Here is a 17321-nt window from a genome sequence, read left to right on the forward strand (position 1 = left end):
CTCAGCCTTGATGTGGTTTGCCCCTGTCATTTATACTCACAGTGTTTAACAGACCCAAATTAGTAGATAGGCAATAATATTAGCCACATTTTCATAACAGGGAAACTAAATGAAAAAGTATATAAAGTCCATAAAATAGGTATTGCTATAACAACTACACCACCTATTTCATTACCACTTTAGTGTTAATCTTAGTTTTCTGTTTTATTTTTCATCTATATTCTTTTCCCTTGTTCACTACCCAGCTACCCGGCTGAGCATTAAACCATTGTTCTGATGTTTTGTGTCATTACACTTTAGATTACTTTTCCACCTCCTACCTGATAGCCACTGGTTTCCAGTCATTGTCATGTGGTGTGAAATGTCAACAACAATGACAATTTTGTAAATAATCATGGAAAGCATGAAAAAAAAACCTTGGTATGGTACTTAATATTTAAACAATGAGTAAAACAACTTAATTTTGATTTATGCTGCACTACATCTCTCTTCACACAGTGCAAGTCTTTGACTAAGGCATCTACCACCTCTGACTACCAGTCAGTGTTGCGCCCTGTGGAGATCAGAGGTCCAGGCGCCGCTGTTAGAGGAGGTGCAGTTGTTTGAAGTAGCTCTGTATGCAGGCTGGCATGGGTCTCCATGCTCTCCAAACGTCTTATTTTTCATCTACCATCTCTTAAACTCTGTTCGCTTGGCCTGTCTTTATCTAGCATCTTATTGAACATAGCATCAGCCTCCCTAGTGAGGTAGACTGAGCAGCACTGATATAATAAGGTGTGGCTTCTTTACATTCAGTGGCAGTACTGTGCTGACTGTCCTGGTTGAACAACAGGCTGTAATTAAGAGGCTCTCACCTGCTGCTGGACTGCTGCTCGAGAAAAACACAGCCGGCTTTTAACAGGATGACATGTGAAACAAAGAGGTGCATTGTGTCTACCTCCACCCGCCATCTGTCACATTTATATATCCTCTCTTGCATTCATCCTCCAGTTGAATACACATGCACATTTTTGTTTTCAGCTGTAGACATCCCCAGAGATATTTACATGAAACCGTAGCATGCTCGATTTGTCTGAATGTGTGCGTACCTTTGTGTATTAACAGGTGCTTTGCTGGATCCACATAACTGCTGCAATTTTAACTTGGCTGCCTCCACATTTTTCCCCAGTGTTGCCCAGGGAAACTAAGTTTTGAGGTGGGAGGGTTGGTGGGTGGGTGGGAGAGAAGCGGTTGATGGTTAGACATAGGAGAGCAAAAGGTGAAATGTTGGGCACGTCACTTCTTATTGTACATGTTTTAATGATGAAGAGGGTGTTCCCATAAGCTTGTGCAGAGCAACAGATTGCAGTTGTCAGTTTTACTTGAGGCAGCCTTCTGACTGTCTCCGCCTGTTACTACGTCCAGCAGCACAGACATACAGGACGACCTTCCTCTGATGCCTTGCTCTCACTTGCCAGCCGTCAATTTCACCCCGTTTGACTCTCCTCTCTTGGCACAGCAGTGCCTCAAAACTTTTAGAGATTATGTTAATGTAGATGAAAAAAAAAGTGAAGTGCACATGCCTGCTGGTTTGTGTGTCTTTTTACCTGAAGCCTCATTCTTTTATATGTAGAGTGAGGACAACCAGTGAAAACACTGAAAGAGGGAGATAGGAGAGATGATTCTCTTTCAAGTTCAGAGTCGCTTTTTGCTATTTATTGACATTCAAATGTCTACTATTTTGGTTGGTAAATTTCAAGGTCTGTGTGACAGCTTGCAGTAAATAAGAAGCGAGTCACTTGTCAGTCCTTTTGCAGAATTAATAATGTTCTAACAACAACACCATCGAGAGTCAATAGCAGCACATGAGCTTTTTTCAGCCTGTTAACCTTACAGACTATTTACTATCCTCATATGGCTGCTTGTGCTATGGCCCACAGCTGTCAATTTAAGATTTAATACATGTGTAACTGCAGCCCCCTAGTTGGTTTTTGAGTTGTGACCTGCAGGGTTTTTAGAGGCCTTATTGGTGGTTTTTCAGAAGGTTATATTTAATCCTGCTGTGCCCCTCTCCTTCCAGTTATTTGTTTAACTGTTCCCACTACAGTGTATAGAGATACAATTTCTGTACAGCTGTAGGCCTTGCTGATTGGCTTATTGTCCGTTGCCATGAGTCCTAATAGACGTGCCGGATTAGCAGTTTGCTGTTTTTACCCACTGGTACTCAATTTACTTCTTTCTCCTTCTTCTCTGGTTAATATTCAGCTGGTCTATACGCCTTGTGCTGTCACGGCCGACATTCCACAAGAGCCCCTTCCTTGCTTGCAGTAAAATAGGCTGTGTATCAGAGGGAAGAGCCTTGCCTTTCCAAACCATCTGTATAACGACAGACCTTCTGGGGAGGACTCACTGCACTATCAGAGAAATTGGCTCCCTTTTTATAACCCAATTCAACATGGAAGAATAATTAAGACAGATGATTGAAAGCTTGGTTTTGCTTATAATAAAAAGTGAAACATTTAAGGCCCGCATGGTAATCTGATATGAATGAGACAACAGACCAATGGAAATAAGGAAAAATATATATAAATTATCGAGTAAGAAATGAGCCACAGAACCACACAGAGAGCCTAAAATCAATGGCTGCCAATTTCCCCTGCATATTCCCTCGGAATAACCAAATGAATGAATACATATTAATGTCAATCATCAGCGCACAAGCATGAAAACGTGCATTTGAACGGAGATATGTTTCAAGATAAGAAGTGCATGTTGCAACATTAATTTAAAAACTGAGACACATAACAGTAAATTGCAATAAAAAATGCAAACAGTAATGTATTGACATCACTTACCATATTTCACAATACACAATAATAAAAGATTGCTTTTCTGTTGGAATTTGGTAGCAGGCTTTGGCACATTTATTAATACAATGTTTGTCTGATAAAATGAAAATGTAGATAGTCTAATTAAACTGATCATATCTGAAGTGCAAACACACACTTCAATGTTGTCTTGACATAATGTTCTGGACAGAAAGTTCTGTTTCAGGGACTTTATTAAACTGGATTTATTACCTTCACTGATGCTACTTCGTTCCCCAGATGTCTAACCAGTGCACAGTCGAGACTATTCAAATCAAAGCAAGAGAAGACCTTGTGCTGTATGTGCCGGAGAGATAAAGTACAGAGAGATAATAGTACACAAAAGTAATTCACATTTCTCTGTCACAAAGCCTATAAAAACAATCTGTCTGGAAAACTGCTTTACCAACCTTTTTTCCAGTTTTTATTAGAGCTAAAACATTTAATCAATTAAAATAATTAGTTGATCAATTCAAAACGATTAAAAGATTGTGATATTTCAGATTCCCAAGTAATATTTACATATTTTTCTCACATACAAGAGTAAATCATGTAGCCCCACGGTGTTGCTGCATAGTCAACCAACAGGTATAGAGTCAACATATTTCAAGAACCTGTGAATTTTGATTTAGCTATTAAAAGATCCAGAGCTCTGATTGCATATCGGTAGTCTGCAGCTTTCTTATCATTTCAGACTTGAAGCCTCTCTTACACCCTTCAAACTCCCTCTGACCCACTTGTTTAACATGCCCAAAATATAAAGCTACACCGCCTGCCTCTTCCAAATCCATCAAAGCAATCCCAATCCACTTTTCTACTCACCTACCGATTCTCCATACCATATGGCTTTGCATATAATGAGTAGCAACTTCTCGTCCCGTGTTGAAAGTCCAGTTCAGCAAGTGACTGTAAAAGGAAAAAAAAAACACTTTCCTTTTGGAAGTATGTGGCCCAAAATTTGGCTAGGATGATACAAAATATCATTATGAATGTGTGATGTTAGTTGTGGGTGGGTTGGCAAATGCCTCATGTCATGGATGGATTTTTCTACATATATAAATAACCTACTGAAGGCGGTGGAGATTGGTGACTCAAAAAGTAAAGTTGAGTGCTCAGTGAAAAGCAAAGGCAGCTCTTAATAATTGTGAGAAACAAAATGGCTGTTAATTACAATATATGAAACAATAGCTAACAAATCTATTTGTCATCTTTTTTATGGTTTATCTTCAATCTGTGAATTTAACCTCCCCTAATAGAAGGAGGTTTTAGGCTTAATCTATTTTGCATCAACCCAGAAACACCAAATGGAGTTGGACTGCTTAATTTGACTGTATTGGTTGTTTAAGGTTGTTGATTTTATGTTAGTTAATTTCCTTGCAGTATCTTTTTCTCCACACAGGTAATTTCTCATTGCCTGTTTGTCTTGTCTTATGTCTCAAGGCCCACTGCAGCTGGCTCTTTTTATTTAGGCAGGTTAGTGCTCTTGACTGTGTTCACTGTGTTGGCAGTGCCTCATTGGCTGGGCTCACAGATCTTATTGGCTCTGATGGCGGTCTACCTTTGTCATTCAGGTCTTTTATTATTTTGTTGACCAACATGCTGCATCTGTTCCTGGGGATTCTGAGTCTTTGTGGTTCCAATTTGGCCTTCAGCAGACCCAGACTTTGACAGACATTGCTTTCCTGTGATAGAGCAGTCACTAGAAACCCACCCCATTATGGCTCTTTTATGTAGGTTTAAATGATGTTGGCATTGCGTGGGCTTGCACAGATTGTTTTGGCTGTCAGGGTTATTGTCTGCCAGCTTATGTGAAAATATACTGACTGTGAATGACAAAAATAAAGATGAATAACCTGTTCCCATTTTCTATTCTTACTCTTCTGCCCACACAACTTTTACTCCCGCTGTGTTCAAGATAAAAGATTTGTATACAGCTTTGGAAAGTATATCCACAAAGTTTTTCGACTGAATTCCAAGCCAGTGGTACAAAGGGATGCACATTTTTGAAAGAAAAATTGAGTTCATATCTTTTGGCAAGTCATTAACTTGTTTAGCATTTAAACTTCTGTTAGTAAATATAAATGTTAGTAATATTGTTTTGTTAATGTTACATTCTCTTCTCAGCTTCATGTTTATCTAAACTTTAGATAAACATGAAGGCAGCATCAGCATAGAGGCAGCATAGCCTACTCAGCTTTTCCCTGTCGTTGTGGATGCTTAGTCACAATAATAAGCCTTCGTACATAGGCCCAGCTTTGCCAGCCATTGTAATTGGGCCCTTGAGTCAGGTCCTTGTCAGCTGATGCACAATAAGCTGTAGCCTAATGAAGTGTAAACCAGAGATCTGGGAGGCTGCGAGGGGGCCAGATGAATATGGCCGGCTGCCTTGGTGTAAAGCGGAGAGCTCAATGATAATGCTATTAGCCAGGAGGTCAGTCCATTATGCCTCACCCCTGCTCAGTTTATCAGCACTTCATAATGTGTCGAATGTAAAGGGCATGGTGTAGAAACAGTTGATCTCACTTGAGTGTGATATCTCTCCGAGGATGAATAGTGTGAGAAATGTGTTCACAACTGGTGTGCAGCTGTGTTGGAATGATTGCAGACCTTCTGCCCTTAACAGGCTTCCTCTGTGTTCAAGGTGTGTCCACTTGAGAGCGTTGCAGCTCTGTTGGGCCTCCATCTGCCCAGCATTCTCTTCTCTTCACCTGCATTCATTAACAGTCCATTTGTTGCTCCTGCCCTGAGGAGCCATCCTCTGTTGCTTACCCACTCAGCGCCTCCTAATGCTGCTGATGAGCCTTTAATGTACAGATTGTCCACTTCATTTAGTCACTGCACTTTTTATACTTTTAGTTTCACCTGTGTTTTTGTATTGTTTTTCTACCTGCCTAATGTATGAAATGTATATAGAGCTATTTGGTTGAAAATGAATATATGTCTCGTGATTTTAGGAACTATAAACCCTGAACTCTTTCTGTTTAAAATGCATTACATACTATATTCATTTACCATTATCCAGGATACTGCAAGTCACTATTGGTATTCATTGCAAACCATTTCCCCATATGTTAACCCTTATGAATACATTATAATGAGATATATAATGCATTTACTAATTGTAATCCAGAGAAAGAACCATCATTTCACGATAGCTCTTTTCTGTTGGGAGTGTGTCCTGGTGTGTTTGCTTGCACATTTGTGCACAAACACACAAATTAACCCTTGGCATGTTTCTCTTCTAGCCAACGCCGGGGCCTGTTTTCCTAAGCAAGGTAACTTACCGGGCAAATGGCTTCCTGCTCTTTGATCACGCTTTAAGTTCATTCTTTTTTCAAGTCACAAACTTTTTGTGTAACCATACCTTCTCCTCCTGGCTGTCTCCCTTTCCCGTCTTGTGTACGTACCTTCCACCTCGGGCTGTGTTGTCTGTCAGTTAGAGCGCTGATAAAAGGCCAAGGGCTGTCAGAGTGACGAGCCTTGTTAAAAATGGACAGTAGAATCAGTAACCTCCAGACAAGAGAGAATGAGAATATCTAGAGAAGGTTGCATAGGGTGTCAAGGGATAGAGGGAAAGCTCAGATAGATAGAGCGGAGTTGGTGAGAAAGAACAAGGACATAGAGCATATGAAAGAAGTGTTCCTTTGTATTCCCAACTGACTTTCAATTGTCAGTATTTTGTTTTTCTCTGTAAACAAATGAAAGGCACTTAAAAATGACACGCAGGCATAACACAATGGAATATCCAGCAAAACAAATTCAGTCTGAGCCGTTTCCTTTGATCTATTGCAGAAGCATTTTACGTTTCTCATTTTTCTTCCCTTCAGAACTTGAAATCAATAATTCTGCTGGGAACTGCTCCGTCCTGGTGGCAAATAGTCTAACATTCCATCCCATTTCTTTTTCTCTCTCCCTCACTTTATTTCTCTCTCCTGTCCCCTCTGTGCCTTATTTTCTCTCGTTCCCTCTGCCCCATTTTTTCCCACCTATGTGTGCCTGCTCTGTGTACGTACGTCTCCTTCCTAAACTCTTTCTGCATGCTGGTGTGGTTGGTGATTCACCTCATTCTTGCACACTTTTTACCCCTTCCTTCCTTCTTTCTTCCCTTTCCTTCTTGTCTTCTTTTCCTTTGTCCTCCCATTCCACTCTTCTGTCCTCGTCCCTTAGATCCCGAGCGTGGTGGCAGTCACATGATCTCGACAGATGACTTGGAGTATCCGCGAGAATACCGGACGCTGGGGAACAGCGCTCGGCGCTTCTCCAATGTGGGCCTGGTGCACACATCCGAGCACCGCCACACCGTCAGCGCCGCCCAGAGCCTGGAGGCCCTGACCAACCTGCACAAGGTTGACATGGAACGCAAGAGGGACGCCTTCATGGATCACCTGAAGAGCAAGTACCAGCAGCAGCAGCAGCAGCAGCAGCAGCTGCAGCATCCGCATCATAGCCCACACCACAACCCACCATCTCCCTCACCATCTCATGCCAGCATGAGGGGTACATCAGAGCGGTCTGCACGAGAACAGGTACTTAGTTCACCGCCTCATAGTGTTTCACAAAATACCATCCCAGTGCCATTGTTAAATTAATGTTAATTTATTAATCAATACGTGGCCATTTGTCTCATATAATTTTACTGCCATTTGAAAAAAACTTGGCACTAAGTACATGTTTTTTTTTGGCAATCAAACAAGTCAAAACCGTCAGTTTGGTGACAGATAAATAATGTCACATGTAGAAACAGAAAGAACACGTATACACTTAAAAGTCTGGGTGAAGTTGTGTGAGGAAACATCGTCAGATAACAGCCAGAGTAAAAGCAGTGCATTGATTCACACTGTGCTCATTAAAATAACAGAGAGTGAAAATATGTGGTGACAGGTGGTCTTTGTATCTGTGTTGTTAGAGGTCATCATTAAACTGTCACAGCCGAGGGTTTCTTCGTTTTTTTTGCTGCCAGAGCAAATTTGTTTTTTTGCTCTGTCTTGTTATCAATTATTTCCCCCTTCCACCCATTTTTTACACACACACACACACACACACACACACACACACACACACACACACACACACACACACACACACACACACACACACACACACACTGTACAGTGCAAAAACACACTCTCTTTGTGTGAGCACCGCTGCTGTGTGTGTATTAAAAAGGGTGAATTCAGTGAAATGACGTGACAGAAAAACACATAAGGGGAGAGAGAGAGTGAGTGAGAGAATGAGGGAGGGTGGGTGAAAGGCAGGTGGAGTCCATAGTTGCCGTGGCAACCTCTCCCATAAATGGCAAGTAGGGATATCTTGTTGCAAAGGTCAGGTTGTGTAGAGAGGCAGGAATAGTACAGTGATGAAGACTGAAGGGAAAGAGGAATACCGAGGCAGACGGTTAAAAAACATAATAATTTAAGCAGTAGCCGGAGTGAGTGGACAGATCCTAAAGTGACATTTTATTTTCACTGCACGGGTGGAAGCAACAGAACCCAGGTTTTCCTGTCATCTCGTGGATGATGTGCAGAGCATGGACAGCGAGGAGGGAGGGAGGAGGGGAGGAGGAATTGGAGCAGCCAGTCAAGCAGCCCGCTGCTCAATTAGCCAGCACCAGCAGGAGCCAGCCACCCATCTGCGAAGGAGTTAATCGGCTGGTGTTGTAATGAATTAAATAAAGAGTTTCCACCGCATGTGCTACCCGAGAGCGAGACAGAGAGAGAGAGAGAGAGGGAGAGAGGGGTAGACTGAGCAAGGGAGAGGGAGGGAGGGTTAGAGAAGCGAGGGAGGGAGAGACGGGCAAAAACGCGATGAGGAGTCGCTGCACCTGACGGACAGCCTGGGATGACTGGAGTGGTGGACAGGCACAGGTGCACTGCAGGTGAGACGGGACTGGAAGCTTGAAACTGGAAACTGCAGCCTGGTGTAGAGAGATGTGTGTGTTTGTGTGAATGGGACAAGGATGTACCAGCTGGGATTAGATTCCACGGCTGTTTATTGTAGTTGTTGTGGTGACGGTGTGCCTGTGCTCAGCAGGCTAGACAAAGGCTGAGTGGACGATACTGTAAACTGTACACAAAGCCTTTTGTGCATCTGGGTTAGTGTTAATTTTTCGTGCTGACTAGTGTAGGTGTTTTTAAAACAACAAGAGAAAGTCTGCGACAGCAAATGGGACCAGAGGAGGATTATGGAGGAAAGAGTAAGAATGGTTGAGATGGGGGGCGGGGGTGCAGAGAGGATGACGACATGAGAAAAAGACAGAGGTGGAGGAGGGGTGGTGTGAGTGCAGCCTGCTTTACATGCTGGTCAGGTAATGCAGTGCTACACTGCAAGGCAACGTCGTTCTGTAGGAGCTCTGTGGCCAACTCTAAGTGCACATACACGCCTGTGTGGAAATGTATACATGGGGGCCTTTACTTGCATTTAGCCCCTCAGCCCCAAGTTTAATCTGACATCTTAAATATAAATCAGCACTGTCTCCTCGGGGCTCACAGCATATTTAATTCCACAGGACACAGGACATAAAAATGACATAGTGTACATTTTACCTAATAGTAGTAGAGCCTCATTCAAGAGGTTTTGTCCATCATCTGGTATTGTGGCTGAAAAGTTAATGCAATAATGTCTTTAATAGAATGTCTGCACAGAATAAATAGATTGATTGCAGTGATGATTCCCAGGATAAACAATTATTAAGGGGTAGTGACACATTGAAAGAGGCCCTCTCAAGTTTTTCGTTACACCCTCTCAGTGCAGTATTTACAATTTAAAGTCCAAGTTCAGTATGTCTGCAGTTGTCAGCACAGCAGCAGTTAACACGAGGCGCTAGAAGAATGAATGTCTACTTTACCTGAGAGCTGTGAGTAAGTCTCATTAAAGCAACAAACAGAGAAACACTGGCAGAGACAGACACACAAGACCACAAATCACTTCTGCACCATTAAAGCCTGCCCTCAAAAGTCATTTAGCTTTGTGGGAAAATTTTGCGAACAGTAATTATTTATAATGCACCAATGGTGCCCCTGAGCCGTCAGTTCAACAGTTTGTCAAGGACGAAGCTTAACTGACTGGGCTACACTGCATAAATGACACATGATCAGGTATTCAAGGCCAACACAAGTCCTACCTCCCCTCATGTATTATCTCATCCCTGAAAGTGAACCACTTTACCCATGACCTCTCACCTCTGATTCTTACTGAGAATAAGCTTTCTGACTGGTAGTGCAGTTTTTTATTCATCTCTCCCTGTAAGAAAAGTAAGACAAATAGCCTGGTTTTTAACCCCAGAATGTAATCCTTTATTTTTGCTGGACAGTGACAATATGACACAAAAAATAATAGCTTGGAGACTGAAATATTCCTCAGCGTCACATCAGAGTTGTCTTTAATAATAATTGATTTTACATATGTTGGTAGAAATGTACTGTATATGCTATGGGAAAAAAGAAGCGTGGGTAAAGATTATGCTCCATATCATTTTCACTGTCCTACTTGTCTCAGTGCCAGTGAGTGTAGGTGGATATATGCACTATTTTTTATCATTTAAAATTATGAACAGCACATTAGCATTATGTGGTGGACACAATAAAATGCCTTGGAATAGCTACTACCTTTTAGGATGAAGGGTATAATGTTCGGTTTGTTCAAGTTTTGGTTTCAGATAATTGTTAAAAAAAGGTTAGAGTTGTAATAGGTTTCATTACGTTGCTTTTATTGAGTCCAACTACTAGTATTATTATACAACGACTATGTTTTGTCCCATTTCCATACTATTGCTCTACTAATACTACTACTATCAATTCAAGCAGGTTTTGATTAATATAGTGCATTCACACTGGGAAAGTGACAAAATTAGGTGTACTCAAAGATGCCAGTATGCATACTAAATCTGCTTGATTTTTAAGTGAGCCATTTCATTTATGTTACATTCATTAAAAGTCTTGATGAGCAGAGCAGCAGCTGCTTCAATGCTCCGTTAAGATTTAGTGTGTTTACACAGCAAAAGTGACAAATAAAAGTAAACTCAAAGCAGTCGCTAAAAAATCCTTGATTTTTGAAAGTCCTGTTGGTTTACTGTACATTATCCTCCCTGTTTGCAATGCATGAAGTAGGAAGGAGAAACAGCTCACAGGGTTTACTAATCATAAATGGTGGTAAACCAGCACCAGGAACATTTCTGAAACTAAAAAGGACAAATGCCTATTTGGAAAAACCTTTTTATCTAATTGGCAGTGTTTTTCTAAAGCCAGTTCAATTGACTCCCAAAAACAAGTATTGCAATTTCCTGTTAGTATAAAACAGTTACAGTATATATGTTGATTTATTGTAGACTAACTACAGAGCAGTATACTATAAAGATGTGTCACAAAGTGGGACATTCCTCTACCCTGTATACAATATGTAACTGGTTACACTGTGTTAGACTATATGTTGCTTTATCATGGCTCAGTGTCTTCTTGGCCAGTAAATGTTGCATCTTTGGATTAGTGTAATTATGTAATTTAATATTGTATCAAAACCGAGCAAAAAGTCACACCACAGTAGGCTACATTAAGAAAAGGGGTGAAATATAGAGCGAGAGAAGAGCATAAAGAGACTGTCAAAGAATGGAATCAGGGCCAAATGAGGGACTATTAAGTGAAAGCTTAGATTACAGTAAAAACACTTTGTCTGATGCTTGTGTTTACTGAAATAACCTAGGCTTTAGTTGAGATGGTATTAAAATGGAAAGCTGATAATAAAAAAAAAACCACCAACTATCATAAATCAAAACTTGCCTGTCACTTTTTTTTCATTTGGCGCCAGGAGAGTAATGTGGTTCCTGCAGAAGGAAGGCTGAATGGACTGAAAATTGCCTGCAGATAAGAATAAGAGTTTGGATTAGAATTAAAATTCATGAACTCTGCCCAAGTTTTTTTTTTTTTTTTTAATTTCCTTGTCATTTTGAGGAATTTCTGGGCCATCAGTGGCTTGGCCTGGTTTTGACTGTGGGGTTATTATGTCTAAATGGAAAGCTCACTTCCTGAGGCCTTGACTTATATGCAAGCATCTTTGCAGGAAGGGCAAATGGACACATGAGTGATTATAAGCAGGTGTGGTGACGATGATGAGATGGAGGAAAAAGTACGGCAGGTGGATTGCGAGCGAAAGAGACAACAGGGAGTGAGGAGGAGACAGAGCGGTGGCTTGCCTGTGGTGGAGGAGTCTGGGATAGAGGCCAACCTCGGAACACCAGAGTGGGCTGCTGTTTGATTCGATTTCACTCTTTTCATTTCCTCCCCTTCTCTAGTTACAGCCAACAGCACAACCTTGTTTCAGGGTGCGCTGTAACCCAACGCCTGCAAAACACTGCCACCCCCAGCATTAACACCAATCAAACTTAATGATTGTTGTTCAGATTAGATGAAGGTGTCAACCATTTAAATGAGTTTCATATATTGCCTGTCAGAAGAGGAACACATTACAAGAAAATGATTTAGGGAAAGCAACTGATTATGCTTTTTGAGGAGAATGCGTTGGAATTTTTGTGTCAAAGCCCTGCCTCTCTGATTCTTAATTCCTTAATTATGTGAATTATGTAAATAATGTATAATAACATTCCTTTATGTAAATACCGTACGTATCCAATTCCTTATATTTCTTTATTTCTTGTATTTCTACTCTATTTATAATATTGTGCAACTACAACACAGAGTTTCCCTTCGGGGATCAATAAAGTATTTCTGATTCTGATTCTGATTCTGATTCAGCCCAGCTTTTTTTTTTTTTTTTACCACCATTCACAAAATGGTTGCATTATGTCTGGGAATTTATCTAACATCTTTTCTTTCTGTCACCCTTTCTCCCCTCTTTTGTCCTTCATAAACTCCACAGCAACAGCCCAACTACTGGAGCTTTAAGGTCAGTGCTGCGTGTCTAAGTGTCCCTGTGCGTTTGTCATTCTCCTGTCCATTGTGCGTGCGTGAATGTGCCTGTGTGTTCCGTGCTGTAGGATTACGTCAGACTTCTCGGGCATCAGCAGCCTCCTTGGTCCTCTGGCTTCTGCAACACCCAGCTCTCTTGACATCTCTTGGCTCTTTGGCCCATGTGTGTGTGTTGTGTGTAGGATTGTGACGACAAAGGTGTCATGGGTGGCAACAGCTTAAACTTCTCCAGCTCCATTTAATCTGCAGAAGACGGTTCTCTGGGGATTTATGATATCTCAGTCATCCGGACATTAATGGCTAGAAGCCGTGTGACCTTGCTGAAGTATTACTCAGACTGACTAAGACATTAAGAAGACATTTCATACATGCCACTGAGGCATTACTGAAATAATACTTTGGCAGTAGCACAGAGGCATGAGTCATGGTTGGGCTGCAGAATGTGTTTTATGCACAGGTTGCAAAGGGGAAATATGGGCTGTCTATACTGGAGAAGGCCAGAATCAAGATGTATTGAAAGTGTTTATCACATACAGTATGCTAAATTTAAAGAGGTGAGCCTATCTGTTAGCTGGTATGCCTTGTAATGTGTATCCCTTGTTTTGTGGCATTTGCACCTCACAGAGGCAGGCAAAGAGGTGTGCTATCTAAACAGCAAGTCATAAAACTCATAGAACTGTATTGATGTGTGTGAGTGCGAGGGGAAGAGCCCAGGGCCTATCTGTGCTTTAGTCTTCCCTGAATCCCTGCTTACAATATCATTTGGACAGGTTGGAAATGCCACTGAACATAATTAGGCATATGCCATGATCCATAAGGGAAGGCTAAGCAGTCTATCCCTCACTCCCACAAGTACTTAAACCTCAAACAAAAGTGATATGAAATAGAACTTAGAGCCCCATTTATCACATGAATCTGTTACACAACCAAAGGATTTTAATTCTGCAGGACTTGTAGGTTGTGGGAACCGGTATGTTAGTGTAAAAGTAAATCTTTAAACTGAAAGTTGAAAAAATGTCTTTCCAGCAATACTGAAAATGTTGAAACTCTGAGCTTAAAAATGCCATATCTGCAAATAAGGATTATTCTGCAGATTATTTTCTTGATAAATCGTTAAATTAAAAATGCTCATCATAATTTTTTGTTAAGCCAAATTAACATCTTTGGATGTCTTGTGTTTTTCTGAATAACACTTCAAAACCTTTCAAAGCTATTCAGTTTACAGTTATATAAACATTAAAAACAGAAAATGTTCACACTTAAAGCAGGAACTAAACAATTAGTGGAACTAACTACCAAAATAGTTTCTGAATATTTATCTAAACATAAACTAATCAATTAATTGTTGCAGTATTTTCGTTTTTATTGTATGCCTTGCACTTCTTAGTACCGTAAGTTGCTGTTCTGCTTGCCACTGGATGTTGTTTTGAAGCAGCCAAAAAGTGCATCAAGTGAAGTAGTTTAATCACCGAACATTGAGAGTTAGAATAATTTATTGGCTCCTCAAGGTGCTTCAACGGTTATAAAGTGTGGAATGAAACATCTAAAGTGTTAACAGATCTAAAGCTATTTGCATTCAACGCAACACTGTTGTTGACACCTTTTATGTTGACACCTCATCCACTTCATTTTGCTGTAAAGCTTATCAAAGCTTCATCCTGCTTCCTCATCCCAACAGCGCTAATCTAAGCTTGATTCGCTTGCGTGCTGAAAATAAAAACTTAAGAAACTTTAAAAATTAAGTATATCAAGGATGTTATAGATAGTAATGTTTTACATATACACCATTTTTAAACCTTATTGACAGCAACTGCAAATGCTGGAAATGGAGTAATGCACAGCTAAATGTGTATCCAAGAAGGAATTGTCTGGAATTTCTTTATTCCCACCATGTTTTCAAGCTACTGTTTCTCTATGAAAAAAAAAGAGAATCACTTCTAGCAATGTCAGCCGTCATGCCCCCTCTCAAAGAGAATAACGTTCTGCTCCCTCTCCTTCTGAACATACCGATTTGAAATCGACCACAATCACAATTCACAGCAATTTGGCAAAGCAATTTCTTCTGATTTACATTGATGACTCGGGTATTATAATGAGTCAGGACTCTAGAGGGTGTTGGGGGTTGGCGATTGTGTGTACAGGCCGAAGATTGGCCTGAGCGTTGGAAAAGATGGGGAGAAATAATAATAATAATGGTGGGGGAAGAGCAAGTAGAGACAAATGGATGTGAGCGATGGATTGATTTAAGGAACCTATTTTCTTTCTCCATTTTCTAAAAGTGAGAGCTGTGAACCTTTTTTTGTGTAGAAAAAAGAGCCAGGTGTAGTTGGAGGGAGAACATACAGACTCTAAATTCTCAAAAGCAGACAGCAACAGCACAATCATGATGCCGTGATTCCATGAACGCTTTGGCCTCTGCCAGCGCCACTAGAGACTGAGGTGGAGGCAGAACTGTTGACTTACTCTAAAGCAGCTCAGCAAGAATCCGAAGGGATCTTTGGGAGTGGACAAATGAGTGACAGGAGATAAATGGAAGGAGAGGCAGACAGACAAAGCAGAGCAAGCTGTTGAGGAAGTGAAAGATATCATTTTAAGGATAAATTAAAAAATCGAAAGGCAAAAATAGTAGAGGAGATGGGTATAGGGCATGAGAAATGCGATATTGACCATTTAACACCTGTCTCTCAAGGAATACCCAGGAGCTTAACACTTCATTGTCATTTCACACACATCAAGTGTGTCTCTAACATTTCTATTGGACGTGTGTTCTCTCTTTGCTCAGTATTTAACTGGACCCAAAGCATCCACACTGTTTGATCACAATGTCCCTCATTTATGAAATGTACGTACGACCTAAAACAGGCGTAGGACGGGCATACACCAATTCCTACGCTCTGCATTTATCAATTTGAACGTGAGCGTAGGCTATGAAAAAATCTCACGTCTGGTCTAAACTCATGTACGCAAGTTTTCGAGTCAGTGTGTACTTGGGGTTCAGCATGTAACATGTTGATAACTGAATGGCAGATCTGGCTCTTTTAGAAGACCTCTATGAGCCAAGCAACAGTGCACACCTACACACACGAGCCACGGTGGAGGGGGGGGGGGGGGGGGGGGGGGGTGGGGGGGTTACAGGACCCTGCTATACACACCAGAAAAAGTCTGCAACATTGTTATAGCCTGTGGGGTTCTGCACAACATCGCGTAGGTAAACGGTGCCGTAAATGTAGTGATGGAGCCAGATGACCCGATGTCCAGAGAGCAGTGTCCAGCACTGCCCCAACTGGGGCTATATGAAGGAGACAGGAGATTACTCCTCGCTTTCAAAAGATAGTGTTATGTTTGACACTGATATTCAACACAGGAAACGTGACAATGCACAACATTTTTTTTAAATTTGTTTTTTATTGAAAGAATTGCACAATAAAGGTTACATATGTCAAACAATACTGTTCCCTTCAGTTTTCTTTTCTAATAAACAGGAACAAGATTACCCTCCCCCACCCTTCCCATACCACTCTTGGCAGTTGGCAGTGTATTCATGCCACCACCAAAAAAAAAAAAAATAATAATAATAAAAAATAATAATAAAAAATAAAAATAATAATACAAAAATAAATAATAAAACAAAAATAAAAATAAAATGAATATAAAAATAAATTTAATGATAATACACACCATTTTTATTTATTCCTCAGTTTTTTGTTTCTTTTAGAGTGTTGTTAATGGCCACAAGTGAACAATCCCTTTCTGCCATTGACTGACATATTTCGGCTTGTTTTTCCAGTCCCTACGTCAAAAAACAACCAAATGTAAACGTTGTGTGGAGGTACAGTGCAGCCCCAGGAGAACGTTACAGTTCGTTGGTTCTCTCAAAGTATAGGGAATGTTATAACCCGGAGGGAACATTCCCTAAACGTTAGTGTTTGATTTGGTTCGAACTAACCTTTAGAGAACCATAAACTAACGTTCCCTAAACGTTCTGTGTTAGTGGGGTCTGATGTCAGGAGACATGGTTAGGGTGGTGGTCCAGCATGGGGGGGGCGGAGGACACGCACTATCCCTCACAGCTGTTGCTTGGCTCTGACTCACGAAAAAAAATTGAGTAAAAAAAAAAAAAAAAAACACTGCAAGCTCCGCTACCGTGTGTTTATTTAAATATAGGTACAACTACATGTAGGCCTAAGAGATTGCAATATAAGTCTATATTTTACTATTAGGAGTATATACATATATCAAGGATGTATAAATTAAATAAACTTCAGCTGGAGTCCAATTTAATACGGCAACACTGTTGACCGCATCAGGGATCTCTTTCTATTCCACACTTTTTCTACAGCTTTCAATACCAGTTTTTAGGCTGCCAAATAGGACACACGTTACTGCAAATTAAACTGTGATGTCAGGGTTTCAATCTCCACCTCTGAAAAGTGCCGCTTCTTAGCCGAATTACGTCTGGCCGTGTCATAAATACCTAGTAGGGCCGAGGCCTCAAAACCGAGAATATATTGGGGCGTGATATTTAAATTTCCAGCCGCTGCATTTATCAATGTACGAT

The 17321-nt window shown here is 40.8% G+C and overlaps 1 protein-coding gene across 9 annotated transcripts in view; it reads left to right on the plus strand.

The window, feature by feature from the left end:
* The window catches only part of srcin1a (SRC kinase signaling inhibitor 1a), a 102221-nt gene that overhangs the window by 49030 nt on the left and 35870 nt on the right, over positions 1 to 17321 (plus strand). For all 9 annotated transcript variants that reach the window (XM_032538624.1, XM_032538632.1, XM_032538625.1 and 6 more), the window contains exons 2-4: positions 6092 to 6121; positions 7014 to 7372; positions 12714 to 12740. In XM_032538624.1, the coding sequence (XP_032394515.1) occupies positions 6092 to 6121; positions 7014 to 7372; positions 12714 to 12740 (416 nt within the window). The remainder of the gene's footprint in view (positions 1 to 6091; positions 6122 to 7013; positions 7373 to 12713; positions 12741 to 17321) is intronic.

The sequence above is a fragment of the Etheostoma spectabile genome, chromosome 15 (genome assembly GCF_008692095.1).
Source record: "Etheostoma spectabile isolate EspeVRDwgs_2016 chromosome 15, UIUC_Espe_1.0, whole genome shotgun sequence".
Taxonomy (NCBI): Eukaryota; Metazoa; Chordata; class Actinopteri; order Perciformes; family Percidae; genus Etheostoma; species Etheostoma spectabile.